At 44.2% G+C, this 24,952-nt stretch overlaps 1 protein-coding gene across 2 annotated transcripts in view; it reads right to left on the reverse strand.

The window, feature by feature from the left end:
* Positions 1 to 24,952, reverse strand: part of SOBP (sine oculis binding protein homolog) — a 108,441-nt gene that overhangs the window by 33,531 nt on the left and 49,958 nt on the right. Inside the window, exon 5 of one of the 2 annotated variants that reach the window (XM_085217552.1) lies at positions 12,027 to 12,122. The exons of the other annotated variant lie outside the window; for it this stretch is intronic. Coding sequence (XP_085073678.1) covers positions 12,027 to 12,122 — 96 coding nt within the window. The remainder of the gene's footprint in view (positions 1 to 12,026; positions 12,123 to 24,952) is intronic. 2 annotated transcript variants of the gene reach the window in all.

The raw sequence follows: 24,952 nt of genomic DNA on the forward strand, positions 1-24,952 counted from the left end.
CACAGCAGCAGCAGGAAAATATATCACAGGAACCCCAAACACTGCTGTCTCCCTCCAAGAGCCATGATGCTGATGCCCTCCAAGTCTCTCCTCTGAGACAGAGCCACACAGGTGCCTGGAGGATCAGCAAAGCCCTCTGCATCTCACCAGACAGCATAGCAGGTCCCATCCCCACTGCAAAGAGGATCACCGGGGCTGGATTTTGATGCATGTGGGGTCTTTGCCTCCAGGGATGTGACATCTCCACAATGCTCCTGCTGTGGTACAAGTGCCCTGGCACCCCAGCAGAGGGGAGCAGTCCAGAGAATAAAGACAGGCCACCAGCAGGGATCACGGTTACTTTGGGCAGCTGGAATTTTGGCTGGGTGGTTGGGATGGATTTTCATAACAAAGGCAGACAAATATCTAGCTTTGCTCAGGGGCTGTGTGGGCAGCCAGGCCCTCTGGTTATCTCCCTTCAGTGACCACAGCTAATCTGGTTTGACCTCTGGACAGCTGGCACTCACCCAGACCTCAGCTTTCAGCCCTGCTTTGTGGCTGCAGGAAAGAGAGCCAAAAAGTGGGACTGCTGGCCTGCGCAATCCTATCAGCTGTGTAGCCCTCATTAAATGAACTCGGCACGCTGGATGAGGACAACAGCTCAGTGTCTGATGGCAATACGCTGTGCAAACCCCGTGGGGACAAAAGCATTTGCTCAGCGCAGTCTCCTGCAATATCTCGGAAAGCAAGGACCGAGGCATGCGTACGAGAAAGCTGGAGATTTTTTCCAGGCCCTGCACAACTCCTGTGCCTGCTACAATGTGCGTGCACCTGCTGTGAGGGAGGCTGCTCCCAGGGGCACTGCCCAGCAGCAAACTTCCAGCTGGGCCATGTTGCTGTCACGCACATCTGGGACCCACATCTGGAGATGGAGACAAGAAGGAGCCCCAGAGATTTATCAGTAGAAGGTGAAAAATAACTGATAGGGGAGGCATTTACCTTTTCTCCATACTCAGTCTATTTGCTATTATTTTAGTTTCTAGCATTCTTCGCTCCTTACAACATGTGCTAGGCAAGCCGCAATAAGATCCACCAGCCCAAAGTCCTGTCACCACCTCCCAGTACTACAAAAACCCATCTCTGGGCCAGATTCTCCCCAGCTGGAGACTCCTTTACATCATTCCAGCAGCAGAAAGGCACGCCAGGAACACATCACATGCTGTTACACCTCTGTGGTGGAATGAAGGAAAGAAATCTCTTAGAAAATGACAGTTTCCCATCTTGAGCAAAGAGACATTTATTTCAGTGCGGTAATGTTCATTCAGGACTGGGCACAGGTGGTCAATTATTTTTCTGCCTGTCTAGAAGAAGCACGTTGATTCCTCATAATAAAAAGTATTAGTACAATCCTGAGTTTATTGCTCAATTAGGGAAGTGACATGGAAAGAGTTACAGCCTCTTGCAGGGAATACAGCTAGAAACACGTTTTTGCTGCTGAATGAAATAACCATCCTCCTCCCCATCAGACACACAAAGTCTACACAACCAAAGAATCAACTGACAGCTTTTTTAGGTCCCCTATTTAGCTGGCCTGTGCAAAAGTATACTGTACTGCATATTGGAGCTCTGTGATATAACTGCATTACTTTCTCTGTTTAAAGCATATTTAATTGATTATTCAAGCACAGACTAAAAATAAACAAATAAGCACAGAATTTAATTTTGGTGCCCAGCATAAACAAAACTGTGCATTGAGCAGGATTTGAGAACAATGCACATGTGCACAGTTTGACCACTTTGTGGGATCCTCATGGATCACTCCAGCAGAGCTTGCTTCATTGCCTGAGCAGCCGGATGGTTTTTAAATGCCTGAAGGTAAAGCTGGGAACCTGCTCTCCACTACTGTGTCAGATAACAATTCATAATAAATGAACCGCACTTTGCAAATACCAAGGGTGCCGTTGTCAGCTATTTGGAGTATCACACAACTTTAAATAATAGATATCGTTTCGCACTTCCAACATTTTAATCTCAATCTCAAATTGCATGCAAAAGTAATTAAATAACAGAATCCTCATTTCAAAGCTGAAGACCAGACACCTAGACATCAAGTTAGCAGATAGCTAGCTGTACCAGTAGTACTTCTGCTTGAGTTGAATGGCTCTATGTGCAAACTCGAAGGAGTACAGATGCAAAAATATGCTGCTGATCTCATGATTACAGCTGCCAAAAATGTGGATGTCGTATGGAACATGTATCTACTTAATGGACAGGTACAGCACCTCTAGAAGTGATTTAACCAATCCTATATCTGTACCTAATTATTTTGAGTAAATTGTGCTTGCTTTCCTTCATTAATTATCAGCAGATCCTGAACAGAGCTCAGCCCTGAGGTGCTGCAGTAGGAACATGAACCAAACCATGTACTAAGCTGAGGGTGCTGTGGAACTGGGAAGACATGAGACACAGGTGGAAACCAGAGTGAAATACCCACTGTCACTGCTATAGCGCAACTAATCATAGAGTCACAGAATCAATAATGTTGGAAAAGACCACTAAGATCATCTAGCCCAACCACTGACTCTATGAGCAATGTGTGACCCCCTGAATCTACCAAGAGCATCACCCTGCCAAACACAAGGGCCATCCTCACAAAGAGAAGCAATGTCCAGTCACAATGAAGGTTTCACTCAAGTTGCTAATGCTAGTTTGGTGTCAGGGTACAGCAATGAAATTGTACAGATTGCTACAAGCAAAATGAAGCCTCCTTGTAAGGAACAGCTGTGCTCAGGGTATTGCTGGGTGTTAATCTGCCTGTACACCCACCTGAGTCTACAAATGAAAGCAACAAGAATGCTTCATGTGGGGAAACAGACACTTCTTCCCAAAGACAGTGACAGCAGCACATCAAAATCACACTGTGCAAGACAACATTTATAAAAACCTTGACAGATATCATCGCTTGTTTGACTTATGGAGCCATCAAATGCTCACTTCCACACAGCATTTTTGGGCCCTTCAGCTGACTGAATCACCAATTTAGAATCTGTCAGACTTCATTATGCAGATTAAGAGCCTCTCCTTGGTTCCATTTGTTATGCATTAATAAGAGAGCATTGGCAACTGTATCCCCTCACACAACCAAATCCTTTGTGCCACTACATAGTAAATTTTGTTCTTTTGAGTTTTCAGAAAAAAAAAGAAAAACGCCACACAACAGCAACATGGCTTAGTTGCTATGCACAGACTGAGAGCCGTTGCACAGGGATCAGCTCTGGAGTTTGGCCTAACTTGAAGCACTCCTGGCGAATTACACTTGGGTACAATCAGACATGGTCTGCCTGTTCCTTTCACCTACACAAGCGTGCTCAGTCCTGACTGCTGCAGTACTCCCAGAGTGGTGTGCAGTCTCCAGGCACACCGACTGCCCTACAGCTCAATGTCTGGTGCTGCTGCAACGCTCAGCAACAAAAGGCAGATTTATTATGAATGCTGGTAGGGCTCTTTTTTCTCTCTCATTGACTAGATGTGACTCAAAAAGTTAATGGTAATTGCTCTCATCTTCATTTAGCAACGTGAGAGAGAGAGAAATGGGAGCAATTTGCAGATCTGAGAACAGGTCATTACAGGTGTGTTACATTAGTGTATTCATGAGCCCCCTGGGACAGCCATGCTGAGATATCCAATAACTTTCTTAATGTGTAATTACACACCATTGGACTATAATTGATTAATTGAGAAGAGAATGTAGGCAGATGCTAGGCCAAGGCTTCTGCTGCTCATTAAATGAATATGTCCTTGCTTCTTTTTAATAAGTTAAGTGAACTACTCAAAAGCAATTAAGTGAGAAGTGAAATTCATTAAATTTTAAGTAATTATTGGTACTAACTTTTATAATAAAATGCAGGATTTATACTTTGTAGAAATGGCATCCACTTGCTCTCTGGGGTGCCCTCAGAGCACAGCTGTGTGAAGTTAACCTGCCCTGCTTGGGCATCATCCCTGCACAGTCCCAGTGGTTCCCAAAGAGAGGGCCTTGTCATGGGATGGACCTTAATTCTGAGAAATAAACAGACCGTCAACTCCTGATTTTCAAACCCCTGCTTTCTTATGTTGACTCTTTTTACTTGAAGGGATGCCAAAGCCGTATCCCCTCAAACCCTCTTCCTTTTTAATGGGGAGGGCAGTATGTTCAGCAATACAAGGCAGGAGCCAACTGCAGAATGACAGAGCTCACGCCGGCCCACATAGCACTTGCTCAGACACGACAAAGCTCATTTTCATTGACGCTGCATGAGTGAGAGCTGAGGTAAAGGCATGGCAGGTCCTGGGAGCCAGGAGATATTCTGGGGCCTGGCCCTGGTGCTCCAGGTACAAAGGCACCTGTGGCTCCCAGGGTGCCCCATGACATCTCCTTCATGCCCCACTAAGTCCTCTGATTCCTCTGCAAATACCTTCTGTAAATATTTATAGCTCTGAAACAGCTTTGGAAATTTTATTTCCAATTCAACTTAACTTTCTTTGGAACAAGGCATATCTTCATACTTTAACCTTTCTACAAAAACTGTCTGAATTTTATTTAAATTGGTTATGAATGCCAGTTTCATAAAGCAAAGCCACAACTCACAATCCTTCCAATGGATACAAACCTGTTTTTTCAAGTTTTATAGAGGTTGGGGGAGATAACTTCTTTTTTTCTAGGCATTTTTACTTTAAGATATACTGAAATTATCATTAAAAAACATCCTTCTAAAATCAATTTTCAGCTAACAGTTTGCTAACTTAATTGTTTAAACTCCCAGCCAATGAAAAGATTGGTATTTCTTTGAGATCATTTTTGGAAAAGCCATTTGTCAATGAGAACATGTTTAATATATTCTAAAGGGGAGCTACAGGAAAGAAGGGGACAGACTCTTTGGCAGGGTCTGTGATGATAGAACAAGAGGAAATGGCTTCAAGCTCCAAGAGATTTAGGTTGGGTATAAGGAAAAAGCCTTTTACAGTGAGGGCGGTGAGGCACTGGAACAGGTTGCCCAGAGGTGTGGTGAATGCCCCATCCCTAGAGACTTTCAAGACCAGGCTGGGTGGGACCCTGGGCAACCTGACCAACTATGGTATCCCTATTCATTGCAGGGAAGTCAGTCTAGATGACCTTTAAAGATTTCTTCCAACTCTAAGGATTCTTTGATTCTACGATAATACGAAAATTATAAGTTCAGTAAACACATGAAATGAGGAAAACAAAGAGTAAAAATAGAGGAATACAGCACAGCAGTGTAGTGAGGAGAAATTAAAGTAGGACAAATTATTCAGAGATCACCAATAATTGCACATTTATTAATAAAAACCTTAATGCTGGTTCTGGGAAGACAACAGAACTGGGGCTGTAATGGGATTTTAATTATTTTTCTTTTTAACAAATGCATTTTGCTTCCCTTTTGAAATAATAATAATGTCGAAAACTAGAAAACTGCCTCCTTCTGAGGAAAGGAAAGCAAAGTGTCAAGTGTCACATCCTAAAATAATACTCCTGTATTGATATGAAGGAAAATGCCCAACCAGAAACCCCAGGCTAAGTTGATGGCTATAACTGGAGCACTGAGGAGAGCTCTGCTGGTGAGGGGATGGGGCTGGTATGCAGACCAGAGGTCCTAACACCTTCTGTCACCCCACCAGCCCCATAAAAACGCTGAGTGGAAATTCCTGGGGAAAGCACCTGCCTATCACATGGCTTAATCCCACTCTGTACCACCACTGAGTAGGCCCTCATCCCACTCAAACTGTGGATGGTGGCCACCCTCAGCAGTCCTGTGCATCCAAAAAATGAGACATGGGTCTTATTTCCAAAGCTGCTCCCTCAAGTGTGACTATTCAGTCTGGCATGGCAGTATTTTCTGCAGGTTCCATCTCGAATCACAGCCTTCACATTCAATGTTATAAAAAACCTGTGTTTGCCATGCTTCCAGTTATCTGTTAGCAGGCCTACAGCACTTTCTGGTCAGAGAGGGGGAAGGAGATTCTGGGCAGTTGTTTGTCTTTCCTTGCCTGTGGAATACAGGGTGGGATCCAGAGCTCACAGCAAGTTAATGGAAGGGATCCTACTGATTTCATGGGGATTTGGATCAGACGTCGGCAGAGCCCTAAAAATGCTGTGAGTCAAGGAGAACAGCAGCCTCCCCCAGGTCCCAGGGCAGGCAAGGCACAGGACTGCCACTGACATGGAGGAGGCTGGAAGCACATGGGGCAGGATGGGGAAGGTGCAGGAAACTTCTTCAGGCCCCAGAGAAGCACTTCTTCCCAACACAAATCCCATAAGTAAACTGTAACAAGAGCCACCACCATCCTTTCCACTGTGGAGCAGAAAAATAGATAACCAGGAGCAGGGCAAGAGGGATGCAGCACACACATGGCATACCTGGCCTGGAAGCAATTCAGGACCATGAAAAATCATTGCTGATTTTGCCTGGGATGTCTCCTTTGCTTGAAAAGAAGCAGAATGCAAGTTGTTCTGTTTTGATGGTGTTTGGTAGGGTCTGGGGCAGGTTCTTTTTAGAAAATATTCTGCTCTAACTCATGAACAATTTAGCTCTTGAAACTGAAATGTTACAGACGATCAGACCACGATATGACCTAAGCTCCACTGTTATTTCAGTCACAGAAAAGGCTGAATTTCATGTGGCAAAGATTACTGAGTTTTCAAGAACACCAGTACCAATTTTTGCTAAAATTGCTTTGCTCGATATTTCTGTTCCAGAGCCATAACTGCAGTTCTGACAGTTCTTTGGGCCTGCTCCAAAGCCCCTGAAGACAACGCTGGGCTCTCCATCGGCAGCCATGCATTCCCACCAGCCACATGCCCGGATGGCTGCTGGCACAGCTGACAGTGTGCTATGGGGTGCCTCCGGGCTGCGGCCGCAAACTGATCAAGAAGCTGATGAAACCCACTGGTAAACAACAAAAAATTGGTACCAGAGGAAAGAGGCAGCAAAAAAACAGGTGTCACTAGAACAGCAGTCGGCTCTGGTGTGGAGGTTTTGGCTGGTGGGTGGGTACTACCACCACAAGGTGCCCCAGTTCTGGGCTGCTCTCTCCTGCTACATCCCCAGGGCAGTGGGATCTCCTTCAGACCCAACTCGGGGTAGTGCCCTGAAGGCTGGAGGTGGCCAAAAAGCCTCAGTTCCCCAGCCCTTGGGAAGGCTGAGAAGGTGCTCTCCTTCTCCCTCTCTTGGTTTGAACCTAAAAGGAAGGAGAGGGACTCCATGGAGAGCCTCTGCTTTTGCTCTTTGCTAGGAATAAGGAGGCAGTGTGGACAACAAAAGGGGAAAGGCAGAAGAGGGGATAAGCAAAGCAATTTCCCCCTGATTTGATCCTTTTTTAAGGGTATGCATTTGCAAGTGTACCAGCAGGCAGTTCATTTCAGCACTGAATCAATAGCTGTTTTACTCCATATTGGGGCATAGGAAATAGGTCAGGTACCTTGTAAAAAGAGAGAACCCAAACCTTGCTTTCTGAAACCCAAATTCTTGTGGCTACCTGAGTACACTGATACACATACCTATGTTTAATGTGCCTAGGATTACAAGGCACATACAAGACAGGACCTATTCAATCACAAGTATTCTCAGTGTCCTCTAAAGCCTGTCTAGTAAGTACTGAAGTGATTCCCTTTCCAGAAGTATAATTCTGAGGTCAGGACTTCCCCCCTTGTCACCTTCCTGGTTGCCACCCTGTGCCAGGCTCCCTGACCCTGGCTCCCCATTGCAGCAACAGTGTGACAGAAGCTGAAAGGAGCATCCTCTGCAGCTCTGGCTCCTCTCAGCCTTGCCTCTGCATCCATGACAGCCTTCTGCTCACATCTAAGCAGCTTGCATTCTGTGCTTCACTTGTATTTGCGTCAGATATCTTTTCAGAGCTTTCTCTCCCTTTATTTGTTAGTGATTATAGATCAATGGCTGTGGGTGAGTTTGTATTCAATCTGATAACAAGCATGTTTTATTTTTTGTCATTTATGTAACAGCTTCCGAACACCAAGACTATCTCCTAAATCACTGTACACTGGAGTCACAAATTTATCCTCCAGGAGCAGAATTGCTGGGAGCAGACTTTTTGATTTCAAAGAGAAAGACTTTACTGCAGCACAGTCATGGATCACAGCTGAATGTGGGACTGGAAAGGAATTTTTTTTTCAGGCTCTTCATGTTTTATTTGTATTTTTGTTGGTTGCTTTTTTTTTTTTTTTTTTTTGGCCTGCTTTACATATAGTCCCAGAGTGGTGGGTGGTATTGAGATCATCTCCATAAACAAATGATCTGGAAAGCAACCTGTCATTTAATTTCCTTAACTCATCAGACCCTCCTGAACTTAGACAGCAGCACACTGGTCTGAAACCTTGACTCGGTATTCTGGGAAGCCCAGAGGGGGGAAGGATGAACTGTTGATTTTTCTTTACCACTTCTGTTAAAAGGCACCCAAGCATGGCTCTTCCTACCCTGACTAACCTGGGTAGGTGCCAGATGGATTTCCCCTTTCTCTAGGCAATGGCTGAGGAATTTCAGCTGGCTAGGGCCAGGGCTGGAGGCTTTTCAGTGGCCTTTTCATCCCAGCCTGCCCTTTCTCAGCAGCTAATCCCATCTCTGCCCAGATCCACTATTCGCTGGACTGTACTGCTCCTTTACAATCAGCTTCCAGAGGACTAAATTCTGCCTTTTCCTTGTGGAAACAAAGAGATGTGTCTGAAAGAAAAGCTTCCAGCCACTCACGGAAAAAGGAATTAAAATCCTGAGGCAGTGCCTATGGTAGTAGGGTGGGTGGCTGGCCAAAAAACCATGCTGGCCAGGCTCTTTAAAAAAAAAATTGTATTATGCACTTCTCAGTATTTATCATGGGTAACTAATCTTAAGAAAACACGATCCACAAAGCTGCTGAAAAGCTCACAGGGAAAAATTTATCTCCTCAGTGACTGGAGCTTCTCATCCACTTTGCTTTCTGTGCTGTAAAACACAGCACATGACACAAAGCATATCTGGATTTAGCACGGGACATGATCGCCCTCACCTAATCCTGTAACTGCATAATGGCTTTCTATGCCAATCAAAATCTTTAATTGTCTCTGCTTTTCTTAACGTACACTGTAAGCACTCAGAGGGTTATGTTGCACAAATTATAACTCATTCCTCCTCCTTTTTCCTATCAAGCTGTCTCTCATAAAAAAACACACATCAGAGCTGCATCACTCTAACCAAAGCATCTCCTCCTCCGAGGTGTGAGCAGTGAAGATAGCACATGACTCGCAGTACTGCAGGCTGACATGCTTTCGAATCCCCCCAAGTACTCAGGAGTTAAGCTCTCTCTGGTGCCCGTGACCCAGGCTATTAGCATGCAGCCCGTATAGTACAGCTCCCTCGGGCAAACATCCATGCACAGCCCCACAGCGCCCAGCCCTGCACCCGCCTGCCAGCGCCACGCAGCACAAGCATCTCCCCAGCCCGCAGCCCACGCTCAGTGCAGCAAGCCTGGCTCGAAAACGGCAGCTGAACCCTACAGCAAAGAAAGCACTTTGGAGCCTTGGCTTCCCAGCTCACCTGACAGGCTACCGCAGCACTCAACTGCACTAAGAAAACTCCAAGGATTTCCTCATTCTTAAAAGCATAAACTACTTTCAGTTTCTCTTTCCTTTAAGAATCTCAGCTATCCACTCCTTCTCAGGCAGTGCCTGACTTGCACTGTTAGAGCCTGGGTAAGTTTTTACCACTAGGAAAATATTTTTTAGTGGAAGCAGGTGTCCCCACTCCTTTCTTTCATATTTTTGGTTCATCCCTCCCAAGGAAACAGTTGCTAGCACAAACCCAGGAATTCCAACTGGCCACAGGAGACAGATGCTGTCTTACTGGACAGTTTCTGTGACATTCATTTTACTCTCAAGCACATTTGAATACATCACTGTTAAAAAAATAAAAAAAAAGAAGAGTCAAACATTAAGAAAAAAGCACTACCTCTCTGTGAAACATGTAGCATCTTCAACAAAAAATTGACACAGTTCCTCCTTCCCCCTAAGCCTAGTCCTACCATTGTACATCCACTATCAGTTCCTAAAATGCATCTTGAAAGATAGCAGAGGTATTCATTGTTTGTCTACTTTTTTTTGTTTCTATCGACGAATTGAGTATGGGTTACATCCCTGCCAATTTTGTTTCCAATAGCATAGGAAAATATGACTATGACAAATTGCTTTTATTACTTCCTTAAACAAGAACTGAAACTTGTCCAAAAAAGCATATGAAAGACTAACTTGGATGATTTGAGCTTTTGCCAGGTACAGAAGTGATACAATAATGCAATAACTTACATGGATACTGATAAAGGAGTATTTAACAGGGCATCGAAAGAACGCTTGATTTTAACAGTACAAAGGAGGTTAATTGGTTCTTTCATAGCTTGCGCTAAAAATAAAGCAGATTTTCAGTCAAAACAACATATTTCTTATTTTGTATACACGCCATTGTGCTGTCTTATGACCCTAGTTCTGAAGTTCAGCAACACTCAGAAGCCATCCTGACTTCAGGGACATCACAGGGGCATGGGATGGTTCCTCACACTCAGTCTGAGCTAGGGCACAGTAATTAAGCATGGCTGTTATGAAGCCCCTCCACTTAATAGGCAACGGAATTGGGACTACCATAGGGAATCTCTTTTTGTGTTTGTCTACTTTCCTCACTTTAGCATGTAACCTTGCTGCCCCTGAAACCACCAGCAGCTTTGCAAGGGATTAAAGAGGAAGCAATCCCAGGTCAAAAGGTTCAAGTCCCTTTTTGTTTAAGGAAATTACACTGGGAACCAGCCAACTCTTCCGAATGTTACGTGTGGTCCTGAAAACATTGTCATGACTCCACAGGGGCTGGTTTCGCACTCAGGATGCTGGCAGTACATGAGCCTGTGGTCCACCAGTGTGGATGCCAAGCCCATCTCAAAGGGACAGCAGTGTGGGCATCTCTACAAATTGCACCAGTCTAGCGGCAGTTCTCATGCTGGGTTATCCCAGCTCAGCATCTTGGCTCCCCTGGCTGTCCCACCTGGGGATCAATGCTGGCATTTGGTCAGCACCTTTTGCACAGGCTTCAGTGCCTTGGGAATGCAGCTTGTTCCTCTGCTATCCCTCTCTTGGCTATTATAATTAAGACAAAAGCACTATCGTTTGTTTCAGCTTATTTCAAAATCTAATCCTGTGTTCTGGTTCTCTGCAAATATTTCCATTTAGCCAAATGACACATTTTATGTAGGTGAGGCCAAGAAGAAGGGTGAGGGAGAGATCTACCGATTCATCTCAACCTCCATTTTCAAATACAGTGCATGAATCTCCTTTACATACACTACAATTCATTTTCTATTTACTCTAGGTACACAGAAAAACTCATGGTAGAGCAGTCATTTTCGCAAGCTAATCAAGAACATTAGGTCCCAACAGATTCATTTAATAGAAATATAATAGGCATTCCTGCTTCCCTTTCATCTCACCTAGCTGCAAACGCTGAAATGAACAGAGTTAACCCTGCTTTGGAACTGAGATCCCTTTGCAGCTAATAGTGGCTGTGCTTCAGCTTGTGCTTCAGTGCAGGCTCCCCATCAGTGCTTCCTGGCTTTTGCTCTTTCCCCGCAGCAGAGGAGCAGCGAGGAGAGGCTGCGGGTGAGGAAGCTCTGAGCCCTACGGCCGTGTGTACTGAGTGGATGGGGGTGAGAGCTTTGGGGCACTGGTCTGGCTGTCTCCTTGCACCACATGGGACCAGGCAGCACCACGAGGCTGTTCACATTCTGACATCAAACATACGAGATTGGCAAGCAATTCAAGATCTTAAATCGTTCACGGATACCAGAACTAGCATTAGAATGCTAAACAGAAACACACAAAAAAAAAAAGAAAAAGAAAAGAAAAGAAAAAAAAAAGTAATATTTCATAATGTATGGCATAATGAACAAAAGCCTTTCAGAAAGAAAAACGGTTTTCACTGTGCTAAAGTAACAATCTAGACTTGTTGTAAGTATGTTATTCTTACAAGTAGTTCGCAGTTATTCTTGAAGGCAAGTCTTGGAGTTTCCTTAGCATAGTGCTGCTGGGGAAAATTTTCAGCATGTCCATCTTCATCTCTAGCCTGAAGGGAAATATAATGGCCTATTTAGGGACTTACAAATAATGGAAGGAAAAAAAAATAGCTAAAAGCATAACAGCTCAGATCATTAAAACAGACGGGAATCCCCAAACACAACATCATTAAAAAGTTTGTTTAAATACACCTTTTAGATACGAGAACCTGCGATGCCGTTCTCTTACACAGCTTAGGTTGAACATGCAAATTCATCGCAGCATAATCATTAGAACAACAAAGGACAAACCCAAAACAAAATATTTGAGCTGGAAACCGTGAGTAACTTCAGGGTTTCCATTTACTTCATTGCATTTTTCAGGATTACATTACATACGTTCTCGTTTCAACTTTTTGACATGCGTAAGCAATCCCTAGATAATGTATTTTCAGTTTAACAGCAAGGCCAAAAAAAATAAATCAGCTTTCATAGTCATATTTTACATGTAACACTATTGTAGACAAACGGACTCCCCCTCCGTGCTTAAGCGAAGACCCAAAAGGAGCAATCAGCTCGCGAGAGCAGCCACCCTTCCATCAAACGCGGGAAAAATATTTAATTACGAAGATGCATTAAAAGTTACTGGTTATTTGGAGCTGCACTGTTAATTAAGAAAGCCGAAGTTTAAATGGAGACATTAACAGAGCCCATTAGCAACACTGCCTGCATATAGCATTTTCCTCCTCATCTGCAGCGTTTTCGGGTTTTGAGCTGAAGCAAAAGGGAGAAGAGGGTGAGAGGAGGAGTGTCGGCAGAGCACTCATTACACTGTTCATTTGGGTGACACTTGCACTCTGTTCCGCTCCGTCTCATCTGATCCCTGACTGTTCGCTCTCTCCCTCTCGCAGCCTCCCGAAATTCACAGCTGAGCTGTCTCCCTCGCATATGGCTTGCATATAATTATGCACATTCCATTTTACACTGCATTAAAATGATGAGATCCTGGCTCCCTGCCAGCGTATTTAAATAAGCCCCAATGAGCCGGGGGTGGGGGAAGGAGTGGGGCCGAGGAAGGGATGTGGGGGGGACGCAGTAGGGGGCACGTTGCGGTTCCAGTCCCCAAAGGAAGGTGACGGCCAGGCCCGGGGCACAGCATCTCCACGGCTGCAGCAGCGCTCCCACATTGTCCCTTCTTGCGTGGTGTGGTGTGAGCTGCCTGTTTGCACGTGTCACACTGCCAGCACAAGGACATTTTTTTTAGCGTTGGCATTTGTGAAAGCTATTTGCACTTTGCACGTTGCACGGCTGGTTCGCCTGCAGAGAGGCTTCTGCCTCTCCTCTGGAGAAGGGCTGGGAAAGGGAAGCAGCGGGTGAGCGGTGCAGGAATTTTTGGGAAAACGTGACGAGGTTACACCAGCTGCACCTCAGCTCTCTGCTGGCTGTCCTGAGGCATTAGCAAAATTTGCCCAATGGGGACAATGCAATTTTTAAAAGTGCAAACTTTGCCCAAAAGTATCTTTCAAACAGCATCTACTATCGGGAAATAGAAAAATAGCTTACAATGTGTGTGTCGTAGTAGCTTATATATATTTTCTATTTTGCTGCCTCAATAGCTGCCGTTTGGAAAATGTCTTACAATTTTCCTTCTAACCACAAAGAAGAGGCAAAGCATTCCCGAGCGCCCCAAATCCCTTTCATATTGACAAAGGCTTAAATGTATTCTTCTAATTATTAACTTGGAACTGAACCGTGTCTCACACAATACATCTCCCTCCCATGCTGCATCAAATACCAAGTCCAAATCTGAACATATTTTATTAAAAAAATAAAATAAAATTGCTCATTTTGAAAACAAACTTAATCATTTTCTCATCTCGTAGCCTGGGTGAAGGGACACAGCCAGCTTGCTGAGGCCCTTCCAAGCAATTCAGAACTCAGCGGGACACAAATGCCCTCCCAATGCCATGCACAGCTCAGCACCAGCAGCAGCTCTGCCCTGCAGAAATGGCTGCACCTGCATGCAGCCAGGTGGCAGAGACCTTCTGAAGACCTCACATGGGGCTTTATGGGTGCTGCACAGAGCTGGGAGTGCTGCCCCAGAGCTGTGCAGCCATGTCTTGGGGCTGCACTGGATGCTGCGCACGTGCCGGGCTGCAGGTTGCAACCTGTCTCTTGGGGCCCTGTCCCAGTGCACACATCTTGCAAAGTGAAATGGATAGCAAGGTGTTTGTGATGCACGTGTCACAACACAGAGACAAAGCCCGCTGACCTTGAGCCACTTACCAAAACTGCTGGTTCAACAAAGGCTGCTGCTGCCAGCAACATGCTCCCCTCCTGCCTTTCCTTACTTCAGATGTCACCAAAATTTCCTTGTCTCAAAACCAGTTGAATAGCATACTGCTATCATTTACTTAAGCAGCAAAAGTATATTTGGCTAGCTCCTCTTCACTGGATAAAATACTTGCTTTCAGCAGCCAGACCTATTTCCCCAGCTACCTCACATGAATCCATCACTACCATCTTCCAGTTGTAAATAATTTGTAGAAGGAAACACCCTTACAATGTTCAGCACCATTATAAGCGTATTAAGAGCGGCTCAGAGTTTATCGTGTCATTGCAGCACTCTGATATGCCTGTATCTGTGCTGAGTCCCTCTCTGTCACTGCTGTACACCAGCAGGCACCTGCCCCAGCTGCCCTGCCTCTCTGCCTCGCTCCCAGCACGCTGGCATCTGCAGCTTCTCCATCAGCCCCACTGCCATGGAGTGCATTTTGAGTGCGACTGTTCAAAAGAATGCAGCTGAAAAAAAGCAAATCAAACCTGTCATCTCCCTGTTTTCTAAAATGCTTTTAAACCCCAATACTGTTACAGAAATGCTTTCAACAAAAAGTGCATGTCCAAAGTGCTAGATGTAATGAATGCATGTATACAATATATGGCAACTGCTCTCATAGCACATTTTGTTCCAGGACAATAAAGGCTTCAGCTCTTACTCTGCACCTTGGGATCACAGTTAACACTCTCACTTTCATCAGCAGAAAACTACTTCAAATTTTCTGCGGCAACACCTCTCCTGGGAATTCCAAATCCCTCACTGAGCAGCCCCAGCTGGCAGGTAGCTGCCTGTCGGCAGGGTGCCATCCAGGAGGGGAACTCAGCACAGGGACTGCTAGCAAAGGAGAGCACATCACCCAGGGCGTGTTGATGGCCGGGAAGATCTATGGAGGGAACTACAGCCATCTCTGTGAGGCTGGCTTGACTTGCAAGTTCAACATGATGACGGGTGGCAGAGGAAATTGTGGCCTTTAATTGCAGGTTAGATATCAAGAAACCTGTCTTAATGATAGGTATAGCAAAGCATTGGAATAGATTGCCTAAGGAGGCTGTCAAAGCCCCATCACTAGAGATTTTTAAGAGCAGATTAGGCAAACATCTGTCAGAAATAGCATGCACAGAGTAGCTCCTGACTTGACAAAGTGGGACGGGTGAGTGCACCTCCTCTCCCAGGTCCCTTCCCTTGTTGTTCCCTGACACTGAGCTTTGGAGGAAAATGGCAGTACAATAAGGGGAAAGAAAAAAAAAAAAAAGAAATCAAAAAAAGAACAGAAAGAGGGATCTGAAAGGACCTCTCTGAAAATAGCACAGCATTTGATGTTCAGTGTGTACTCATTAATAAGTGCATCATGACAACTATCTTTGGCTACACAAACTGTGCTATCTGCTCATCAGCCAAGCAGCCTATATTTGTGAAAGATGCCAGTAGTTTGGAAACAGACTATATATCAAGTCAAAATTTCCTTTTTTAACAAGAAGGAGGAAGAACAATCTACAGTAGGATTTCCTCCTCTCCAAAGTGCTTCAATTTCTGCTTGGATATTTGTTTCTTCATAGAGAAAAAAATATCTTGATCCAGATTGGGGATTTCTTCGCTTCAGTGCCTTTTTATGCAGTCTTAATACTGGAAAAGGAAATCTGTGCTTGTAGCTTAATACTAAGGGTAGGATCTCATGATAGTGTAAGTCACAAGGCAGGCTGAACAGAATAATTTATTAAGATGGAACTTGTTAATGCAAAGCTTTCACTAAAACGGGACAATGCTTTTGCAATAAAATCCTAATGCTAGGTCCACAAAAGTTTAATGCCACTTAAATGAAAACACCTAACATCTACTTGCTAGGAGGAACGTCCGATTGAGTAATGCAGAGTGACAGAATATTAGCCTGCTTACTCAGTATAAAATTGCCATCTAATTTCCCTAAATGTCCTTTAAAATGGATGAAACACGTGGCAGCCACCCCTAGATATATTAAAGGCAGGCTGAGTGTCTCTGGTAGGACAAAAAAAGCCGTGGCAAGTCAAACATCATCACTAGAGAAGCACAGACAACTGCTGTAAGGCTGGCATCCTGTTGTGATGAGAAGCCTGCATTGCTCTCAGTGCTATTGTCCTGGACTGGCTGCAGATGGGGCAGAGCACCGTGCCTCCACATTCCCCACAGAAGTATCTCTCCAGCCAGAGGGGTGAGGAATTCCTCGTCCTCCAAATGCATCTCTTGAAGGAAATCCTTGGGGAGACCCTAATCCTTGAAATTCCAGTTCCTGTGGATTGCTGTTGTCCCACATAATCAATTGTCATGGTCTCTGTATTCGCTGCACCAGCAACGGTAAAAATAGTACTCCACTTCCATCTGTTGAGTGTATTCTTTCCAGAAATGTGGACGGGCTCACTCTGGCCTGGGGCTTGGTGGGAGCACTGTGGCCCTGCACCCACAGCAGAGCCTGTCCAGGACCCCTGGCACTGTGCACCCAAGGAACGAGTCCCTCTCTCAAGGAAGACCTCCCGCTAATATTTCATGAGAAATTTGCTCTCCACAAGGATTCCCAGATTTTCCTGAATGGCAGAGCAACACTACCTGTGGGCTCACCGCATCCCGCAGCTGCACGCAACCCACTAGCCTCCACAGTTGTCATTTTTTGGCCATCCCATACCTTGGGCCCTCCCCAGGTGAAAGAAGCCTGTCCAGCATAGAGGGGCTCTCTGCTGCGAGCAGCTCTGAACAGTTGGTGGTGGGCTACGGAGAGTCTGTGGGCCACATGGTACTAACTTCCCTCATTTCCAGCTGCTAAAATGCATTTAAAGACAGCTAAAAATACATTAAATACTTTCCTAATGTTATTTTTCCATGTAAGCAACTGCTGTAGCCACCACAGGAATGTTATTTGATCGCCAAGGGGAGGGGAAGTGGTCCACGAGACAATCTGTCTGCTGGAGGTGATCTACGAAGTTAAAAAGAAATTGGGAATGTGCCTTCTTGTAACTTCTTTATGAAGTGTGCAGAGGAAAACCAGCAGGGCTTCTGCTAGCTTCTTTTGCTCCCTTGAAGGAAGCCTCCAGTGAACTGAAGCAAGAGGAGAAGTTACCAATGCCAGCACAAGAGCTGGGGACTGTGGCTCTCTCAGCATGCAGCTGCAGGCAGGCAGGTCTGTACCATTCTGTTGCAGAGATCTGCCCACACCTCTCTTGAAACCTCTCCCTGGCACTTAGCTACTCCCGGCTTCCATATACTATAGGACAGGCCACTGTGCTGCAGTACCCTTCAAAGCGAGCAAGGCCATGTGGTCACTGAGGAGAGATGTCCTTGTAAAGAGGTCATCTCCAAACAGAATCTGAGGCACAACTCCTTGCAGACACTCTAGGCAAGGCCAGGGACCCTCTTTGGCAGCCCACCTCTTGCAAAGAGCTGCTAAGGCTTTACCATTGTATGTCCACAACCAGTGGTGGTGAACTTAGACAAGGCCTCCAATTTTTGTCCAAATTTTAGTTGGCATTTAATTTCTACAACTGCCAACGGTGAATACAAAGTCTGAAAACAACAGCACTGACGACAGACTAGATCAGAAAGGTGTTTCAAATCCACAAGTTTAGGGAAAGGGTTGATGCTGTTGTGGAAATAACTTGGGGTGCCAGGGATCTGACTGGTGTGATTAAAACTGGAGAAAAGGCATCATTCAGAACATCTTGGAACCTCCTCCCTTGTGCTGACATAAGAAACACTCTCTGACTTTAAAAATAAATGGTCACTGGGTCAAAGCTGCTATTCTAACCAAATCCAGCCCACTCTTCCTCATTGTCCCTTTCTGAAGGTGTGAAAACTCTTGGGAAACAGGCAGTTTTGCTGAGAAAAGCTACCCCAGAAAAATGCCTTGTGACAAAGAAGGAGAAAGTGCCAATCTGTGGAATGATAGGGCAATGTTTCTGAAATTAGCCTTGTCAGAGCAACTGAAGAATGTCATGTTCATTTTCTTGCATAACAGAAGCACACCAAAAACTTTGAACAAATGTGCCTGGAAATCTGATAAACAGATATTTGTGGATTTTTTTTTTTTTTAATAATGCTTTTCTTCACGGTCTGTGGCTCAGAACGATTCAGCTTTTTGTATTAAATTTTTCACTCAATTTTGTGGTATAAAATTAACCACAGTATATATTTAAAATGCAATCTGCACATTCTATTGTAATGTAGGTAATATTATAACTGAATCAAAAGGAAATGCTAACAACAGTACTACCCTGGTGTCCAGTAAACCCACAACTTTCTTCCTACTGTGCTTAAAACTCACTTAAAACATACACACGCGCACACACACACACAAGAAAAAAAAAAATTGGCTTTATGGATTCAATACACATTTTCTTTCTCTAGGTTTGTTTCATATTCTTTAGAGAATAACTGTGATTTTCTGCTGAGCTCCTCATCAAGAGTCATACACTTTTCATACAGCTTGCACTGCTGTACATGCATAGCCCCTTCTATCATAGTAAAAAAAAACTTGGCCAAAACTGATGACAGCTTCCAGTTTTGCCCTATATCAGGAAAGAGAAACTGATGGAACAACAGCTTCTGCTGCCCTGGTCCACTGCTGTAATGTGTATGGGAAGAAGTGAATTACTGAGCAGCTCAGAGTCCTGGACTCTCCAGCAGAGTAAAGTGGCCCAGCCTCCAGTCAGCAGTCCAGGCAGGGAACTGCCCTCTGCTCTCAAAGAAAAATTCCCCATTAAGTCTCCTTTCCCCTTTACTTTACAGACCTATACACCTTCTTCCTTCCTCTGCTAGATAATAACCATGCAGTTTCTGCAGCTTTCATAGCACAGTGATATACAGGACGTGTTCAGGTGGCTGCCACGAAGGCTCATTTTTCAAACTGCACAAACCTTTACCCGTATCATAAATTTTTAATAACCACTTCTGAATTGTCAGAGAATAAATATGATAACAAAAACATCACACTGAGATAATCTGGAAGAAAAAAAACTTTGTTTATTGCCCCTTCTTCGACAAGTCACAGCTGCATGAGACCTTCATAACACTGAGACTGTCCTGCTAATCCCCCTTCTGATTCATGGCAGGTCCAATTCAGAGACACTAATGGACTCTGCCTGACAGTTATTGTAACTTATTCAATGCACAGCCTAAAATATAGCCAGGAAAGAAATTAAAATATACTACAGATTTCCCAGCAGATTCCATTTTGGTAATGGGCAGTTCACAGCAGCATAGCTGATCATTCCCAACAAGCTTTCTCTCCCTCATCCCATTCCTCATGTGTTACAGTTCATAGGATGAAAACATTTTCTGGGGCACTTTGTGCGTTTCACAGTCAGGTAGCTCAAGCATCTTTTCCACCACTGCTTTTCCTACAAGAATTCCCAGGCACAGATAAGAGGCTGCTGCACAGGGCAATCACATGTTTCCAATCAGCCTGCCAGAGACATGGGGAGGCAGAAAAACAAAACACAACACCCAGGAAAAAAGAATCCTTGCATGTTGGTTATAGTTAGCTAAGGCTTGCAGACAAAAAAAAAAAAAAAAAAAAAAAAGCTGTCCCTAATGAATTTGTTTCAATGCATCTGTTTTTTCAAGCTCTAGCATTGCCAGTACCAAAGCAACACTGCCAATTTCCTCTGACTGTGGTATCACATATATGATTAATCATTTTGACCCAGAGCATATATATTTTTAAAGCAATTGCAGGCTGGTTTAATGAACTCCTCTCCTGCTGGCTTTATAGACCAGTGATGATCAACATACCATTAAGATAAACCTTGTACCCTAACCCTCCCCTCTATGACAGCTTGCCTTATTTGGCTCACAACAGTCAATAACCAATTAAGAGACAACGGGTTTGGTCGATACAGAAGATAACAGTAAGACTTCAACAGCTGGAAAATTCTACACATACTCTTTTTCTTAATTCACATCTCTGTGGTACATAAACAGTTCTGCACTTGGAATAAATGTGGAGAAGGAAAAACAGTGGCCAAATCTGGTTGGTAAAGCTTTCCCTTAAATCTGTTGCATCCGTAAGCATGATAAACGCTCAGCTGTGATCGATGCCAGACAGGCAGGAACCTATTCTCTGGATTTGTTGTGGCCTTTTAAAGTGTGAAAATAGAAATCTCTTCCTGATTCGGCCATGAGTGACAGATCATTTGGGCCATTCCCACTTGAAAACAGAAGGGTCACAATATTTTTTAAAGAAGTTATTTATGAGCTGGGTTATGATGGGGTTAGGGGATGATCAATCTGTCAAGGGGGGCAAAATCTAACAGGAATGGAGGATAAGCAGGAGAAAGGGCAAGGAAAGGATAAAAAGAAAGGAGAGGAAGCTTTGATACAAATGACATCTTCTATCATCTCCCAGTCTTTCTTCAGATGATGAATGGTTGCAATAAAGGGTGGGATAGTAGCAGCTATAAGCAAGACAAAAGCACAACCTGGCTAGTGGTGAGGAGCACTGATTATAATTCCAGACATCCCAGCTGGAGGTCAGCGACTGAGGTCACAACATCATCACTGGCTTTAGTTTTAACACCAGGTACTAATTCTACTTCCCCTTCCCACCATCTTTTATTAGGCCTTTTTTTCAAAGTTTTACTTTCAAAGATAGAATAATAGGTTGATACAATACAAATCAGATAGTCCCCTTTTCCAGGATTTCCACTCTCCTTTTAAGGAGAAAGGTGCTACGCTCTTCCTGACAAACAAGATGTAACTCAAATGCCTCTCAGTTTGCACCAAACACAGACAGCAAATTATTTCTAAATAACATGCCTATTATTATGCCTGTCTGCAGCAACCCTCTATCACCCAGAGAGGCCCCACTATCATGCCTGAAAACAGGAAACTGTCCATTCAAGCCCGTAAGAAAGTCCAGAACACACCGGTCTTTTCAGGCAATAGGAGACAAGCAACTATAATTTATCTTCCCAACTTGCCTTGAGATTTGAGAAGTCCTATTCTGAGTTTTCTCCTTTTTGTCACAGTAAGATGAGATCTGCTGAAAAGCACCTTTGTCTTCTCAGTTCCCTTTAGTACCATCTTCCACGGGGAGCAGCTAAAGGTAGATCCTTGGCCAGATTCCTGTGCTGACAGGAATCCACTTAGAGCCATCCCCAGCAGTTTACTTCACACCCTTGGCTCTATCTGACTGCAGCTTTGTTTTCAACTCTGTGCATTTTAATACAGAAAAATATATATCTACATACTACTCGACCTCTTAAAGACAGGCTTAAAAATCTTGATGCTTCCACTAGAAAAACGAGCAGGCAGAAACATATTCATCACCTTCTTTATCTTCTGCATTGATTCAAATGTCTTGTTTGCCTCCTCCGTACCTAACCCAACTTGCCTGGCCTTTCAACATGCAGGGGCTGTGCCTCTCCTGTAGTTCTAATTTACTCTTTCCTATTTCTCACCTGCAACTCTTGCCTGGAGAAGTATCCTTGGAGGTTGCACGGGACTCTTGCATGTTCTCAGTATTGCTGTCTCCTCAGGCATATGCATTAGCCTGTTCAAGCCATCTCCAGCATTTCAGGGTGGTATCATCACCTTTTTAAAGCTTCCACAGGCTTATTCCAGCCTCTTCCATGTTCTCTTACACAAGATCTATTTGTCCAACACTTCCAACAAAAATGTAGCCAATAATCTTGTTTACAGCACTGGCCTTTAATCTTTCCCAACTGTCTGATCGACTATTTAGTGTCACCTTGAGAGTGTACCTATTGAATTGTTGGACCAACTCAACTCCAATTGGTGCCCTATGCAATAGGTGATCCTGTCACATTTTCCTCAAAGACAGAGCTATTGCATCCACTGGAAAGAAAAGAGATGGGGCTAGGGAATCCCTGTGTGCATCTAGGAGTTGCATCAGGAACTGTATCCCTGCCTCTTCCATTTTAGGGCTGTGCTTGAGGCATCAAAGTGGGCTTGGCAATATTCAATTACTGAGGTACTCCTGGTGTTCCTTAACTTCCAAGCTGCAATGCCAAAGTTTGCTTCTTCTGTGGCCAGTACAGATAATTAAATCTCTCATTTTAGGGTAGAGTTGAAATGACATATCTATCTAAGCAGAGCCTAGAGAAACTTGTAGAAATGTGGCCTTCGACCTTTCACCCTCCACATGCAGCTCCGTAACTCCCATTGTTTAACCAAGATGTAGAGGTACTTATCTTGATCACAATATGTCTTACAGCAGGAGGCAGAAAGACTTGGGGGAAATTAATGCTCTTGTTACCACTAGTACATAGAATTATAAAAGTGTCAAGCAAAGAATCAGCTCTAAATTTATTTACACTTCAAGCACACTGATATCAACTGAATATTGCTGCTAAATTAAAAATTCTGATATAATTTTCTATTTCCTATTTGACCCCAACAAAATCCAAAATCCAATTCTCTTGCCTGCATCCAGACTGTTTTGTATTTGCATTGTAAAGAACCTTTGCAGTTCTTAGTCTACTTCCTCAACCTGTACCTCAAGCCTCTCTAAAGTGAAGAAAGCACCTGCCTGCCCTGCCCAGCCACGGGCAAAACTGAGCTTGATAAAGCCCGGGCTAGCTAGATTTAACATCCACCAAAATGTGTTCAACCTATCAGCAGGCTGTGCCTGAAGGCCAGCAGGCAGGATGAACAGCCCATGTTTCCCAGTGCCACAGACGGATGAGGACCACCATTATGTTTTCTTCAGTAACAGGGTGGCCAGAAAGAAGAGAAGCTAAGGCTTTCCCTTTTCATAATCAGAGTGAGTTCCAGGAACAGAATTATAATTTAAATTAACTACATCTAACCATGTAATTAACATTCATGTCCTTTTATTACAAGCATCTTCATCATCCATTCTGTGAAATGCAACTTAATAACTTTTTTGTAGGGAATGAGATGGAACAACCATTTGACTCATTTGAATTGTTTTTACATTAATTGTTCAATTGTTGCTATTATTATTAATCTTATTATTCTAATTACATGTGTTATGTCTTTTTACAGTAGCATTCCTTCCAGAATTAGACTAGTTCACACAACTCCATTGTTCCTCTTGTTTTAAAAATCTGACACGGAATCACTGGCACCAAACAAAGTGAAAATGAGCATTGTGCACGAGGAGCTGAAACATCAGCTGCTTCACAGGAAGGGGAAATCTTTGAGTATTCCCTAACAACCAGCACATTTCACAGCATACAGTGGCAGAAAACTTCACACAGCAGAGGCAAGGTTTAAAAAATTGGACTGCTCTGAGCCGTTAAAAGCAGGCAGGGTCTCTTTTCAAAGTCTAGGTCATGTGCCTGGCACTGCGTCATATGGTGTCTCTCTTCCGCCATTTGTTTATTTGCTTCTGGCAGTTTTGGCAGTGAGGTATCAGAGTGAAATGCACACCACTCTATACATATGGTGGGAAGAATCTAGTGCATCAGTTGAATGCATACTGTACTGTATACACATTCTGTTTTATCTCCGAGCGCAGCTGTGCTGTAAAAGCTTACAAAATGTGAAGCCTTCTGTGCTGGAAAAACATCGACAGGAGAAGCTGGCCTATAACTTATTAGGTTGTGACACAAATCAAAAAAAGCCAGAGTTAAAGCTGACAACTCCTGGCATCGTGATGAAAAGCAGAGAGACTCAAGTTAAAGAGGGAATGTCAGTCCCAGCTTGATGTTGCTGCCGTGGGTCACAATTGTTTTGTTCTAGGACAATGATTCCAAGCGCAGGCCTGCAGCCTCCAGCCTGCCACCAGCACATGGGCTGGGGATGGACACAGGGAGGCTTGGGTATGAGCCCAAGCACAGCTCTGGTTCTCCTCATCCAACACAGTAGCCTTCAAGCTGTGTTTAGTCCTGTGCCTCCTACTCCTCCAGCTCTTTGGGCTGAAGGTTGTGGAAACATATGGCAGAAAACCTTCCTGCACTGGTTGGACCAGATATCTGAGTAGATTTTTTCCACTACAACCTTGAAACAGGCACTCTTTATTTTAATCTGAGGAAAAACAATCACACTAGATCAGATCTCAGGACCCCTTAGTCAGGCTTGTCTCTAGCAGTGACCGGTACTGAACTTGCGAACACTACCTGAGGAGCAATGGGCCACCAGTCCTTCCAGGTATATGGGCATGCCATGAGGGCAGTAGGAGCAGTGTGTGAGAGGTTTGGTAAAGGAGCTTGCTCTCTATGTCCACTGCTACTGGATTCTGTAAGTAAGTCTTGCTTTACAGCACTGAGCTAGGCAAGATCACAGTAAGCCTCCTTCCCTACTTTCTCATGGACTCCAGATGTGCAAATATGTGTAGGCAGAGGAAATGTGGTGAGTAAGAAAAAGAGAGATGGGAAGCACAAAGGATGGTAATTTTAGGATACAGATAATCTTCTCTGAAATAAAAACTTGACTGGAGACATCACTTTTCCTCCCCAGTCCTATAGGAATGAACAAGCAAACTGCCAGGGTTGACCTCTGTGCTTCCTCTCCATGCCAGAAAGGATGAAATACAACCTCCAGCTAAGTTTAGCTTATCTGCTTCATCTCATGGGAGCACATTGCATGGCTCTGCCATCACCCTGTGTCCATTGC

The sequence above is a fragment of the Meleagris gallopavo genome, chromosome 2, assembly GCF_905368555.1.
Source record: "Meleagris gallopavo chromosome 2, MGAL_WU_HG_1.1, whole genome shotgun sequence".
NCBI classification, from domain to species: domain Eukaryota; kingdom Metazoa; phylum Chordata; class Aves; order Galliformes; family Phasianidae; genus Meleagris; species Meleagris gallopavo.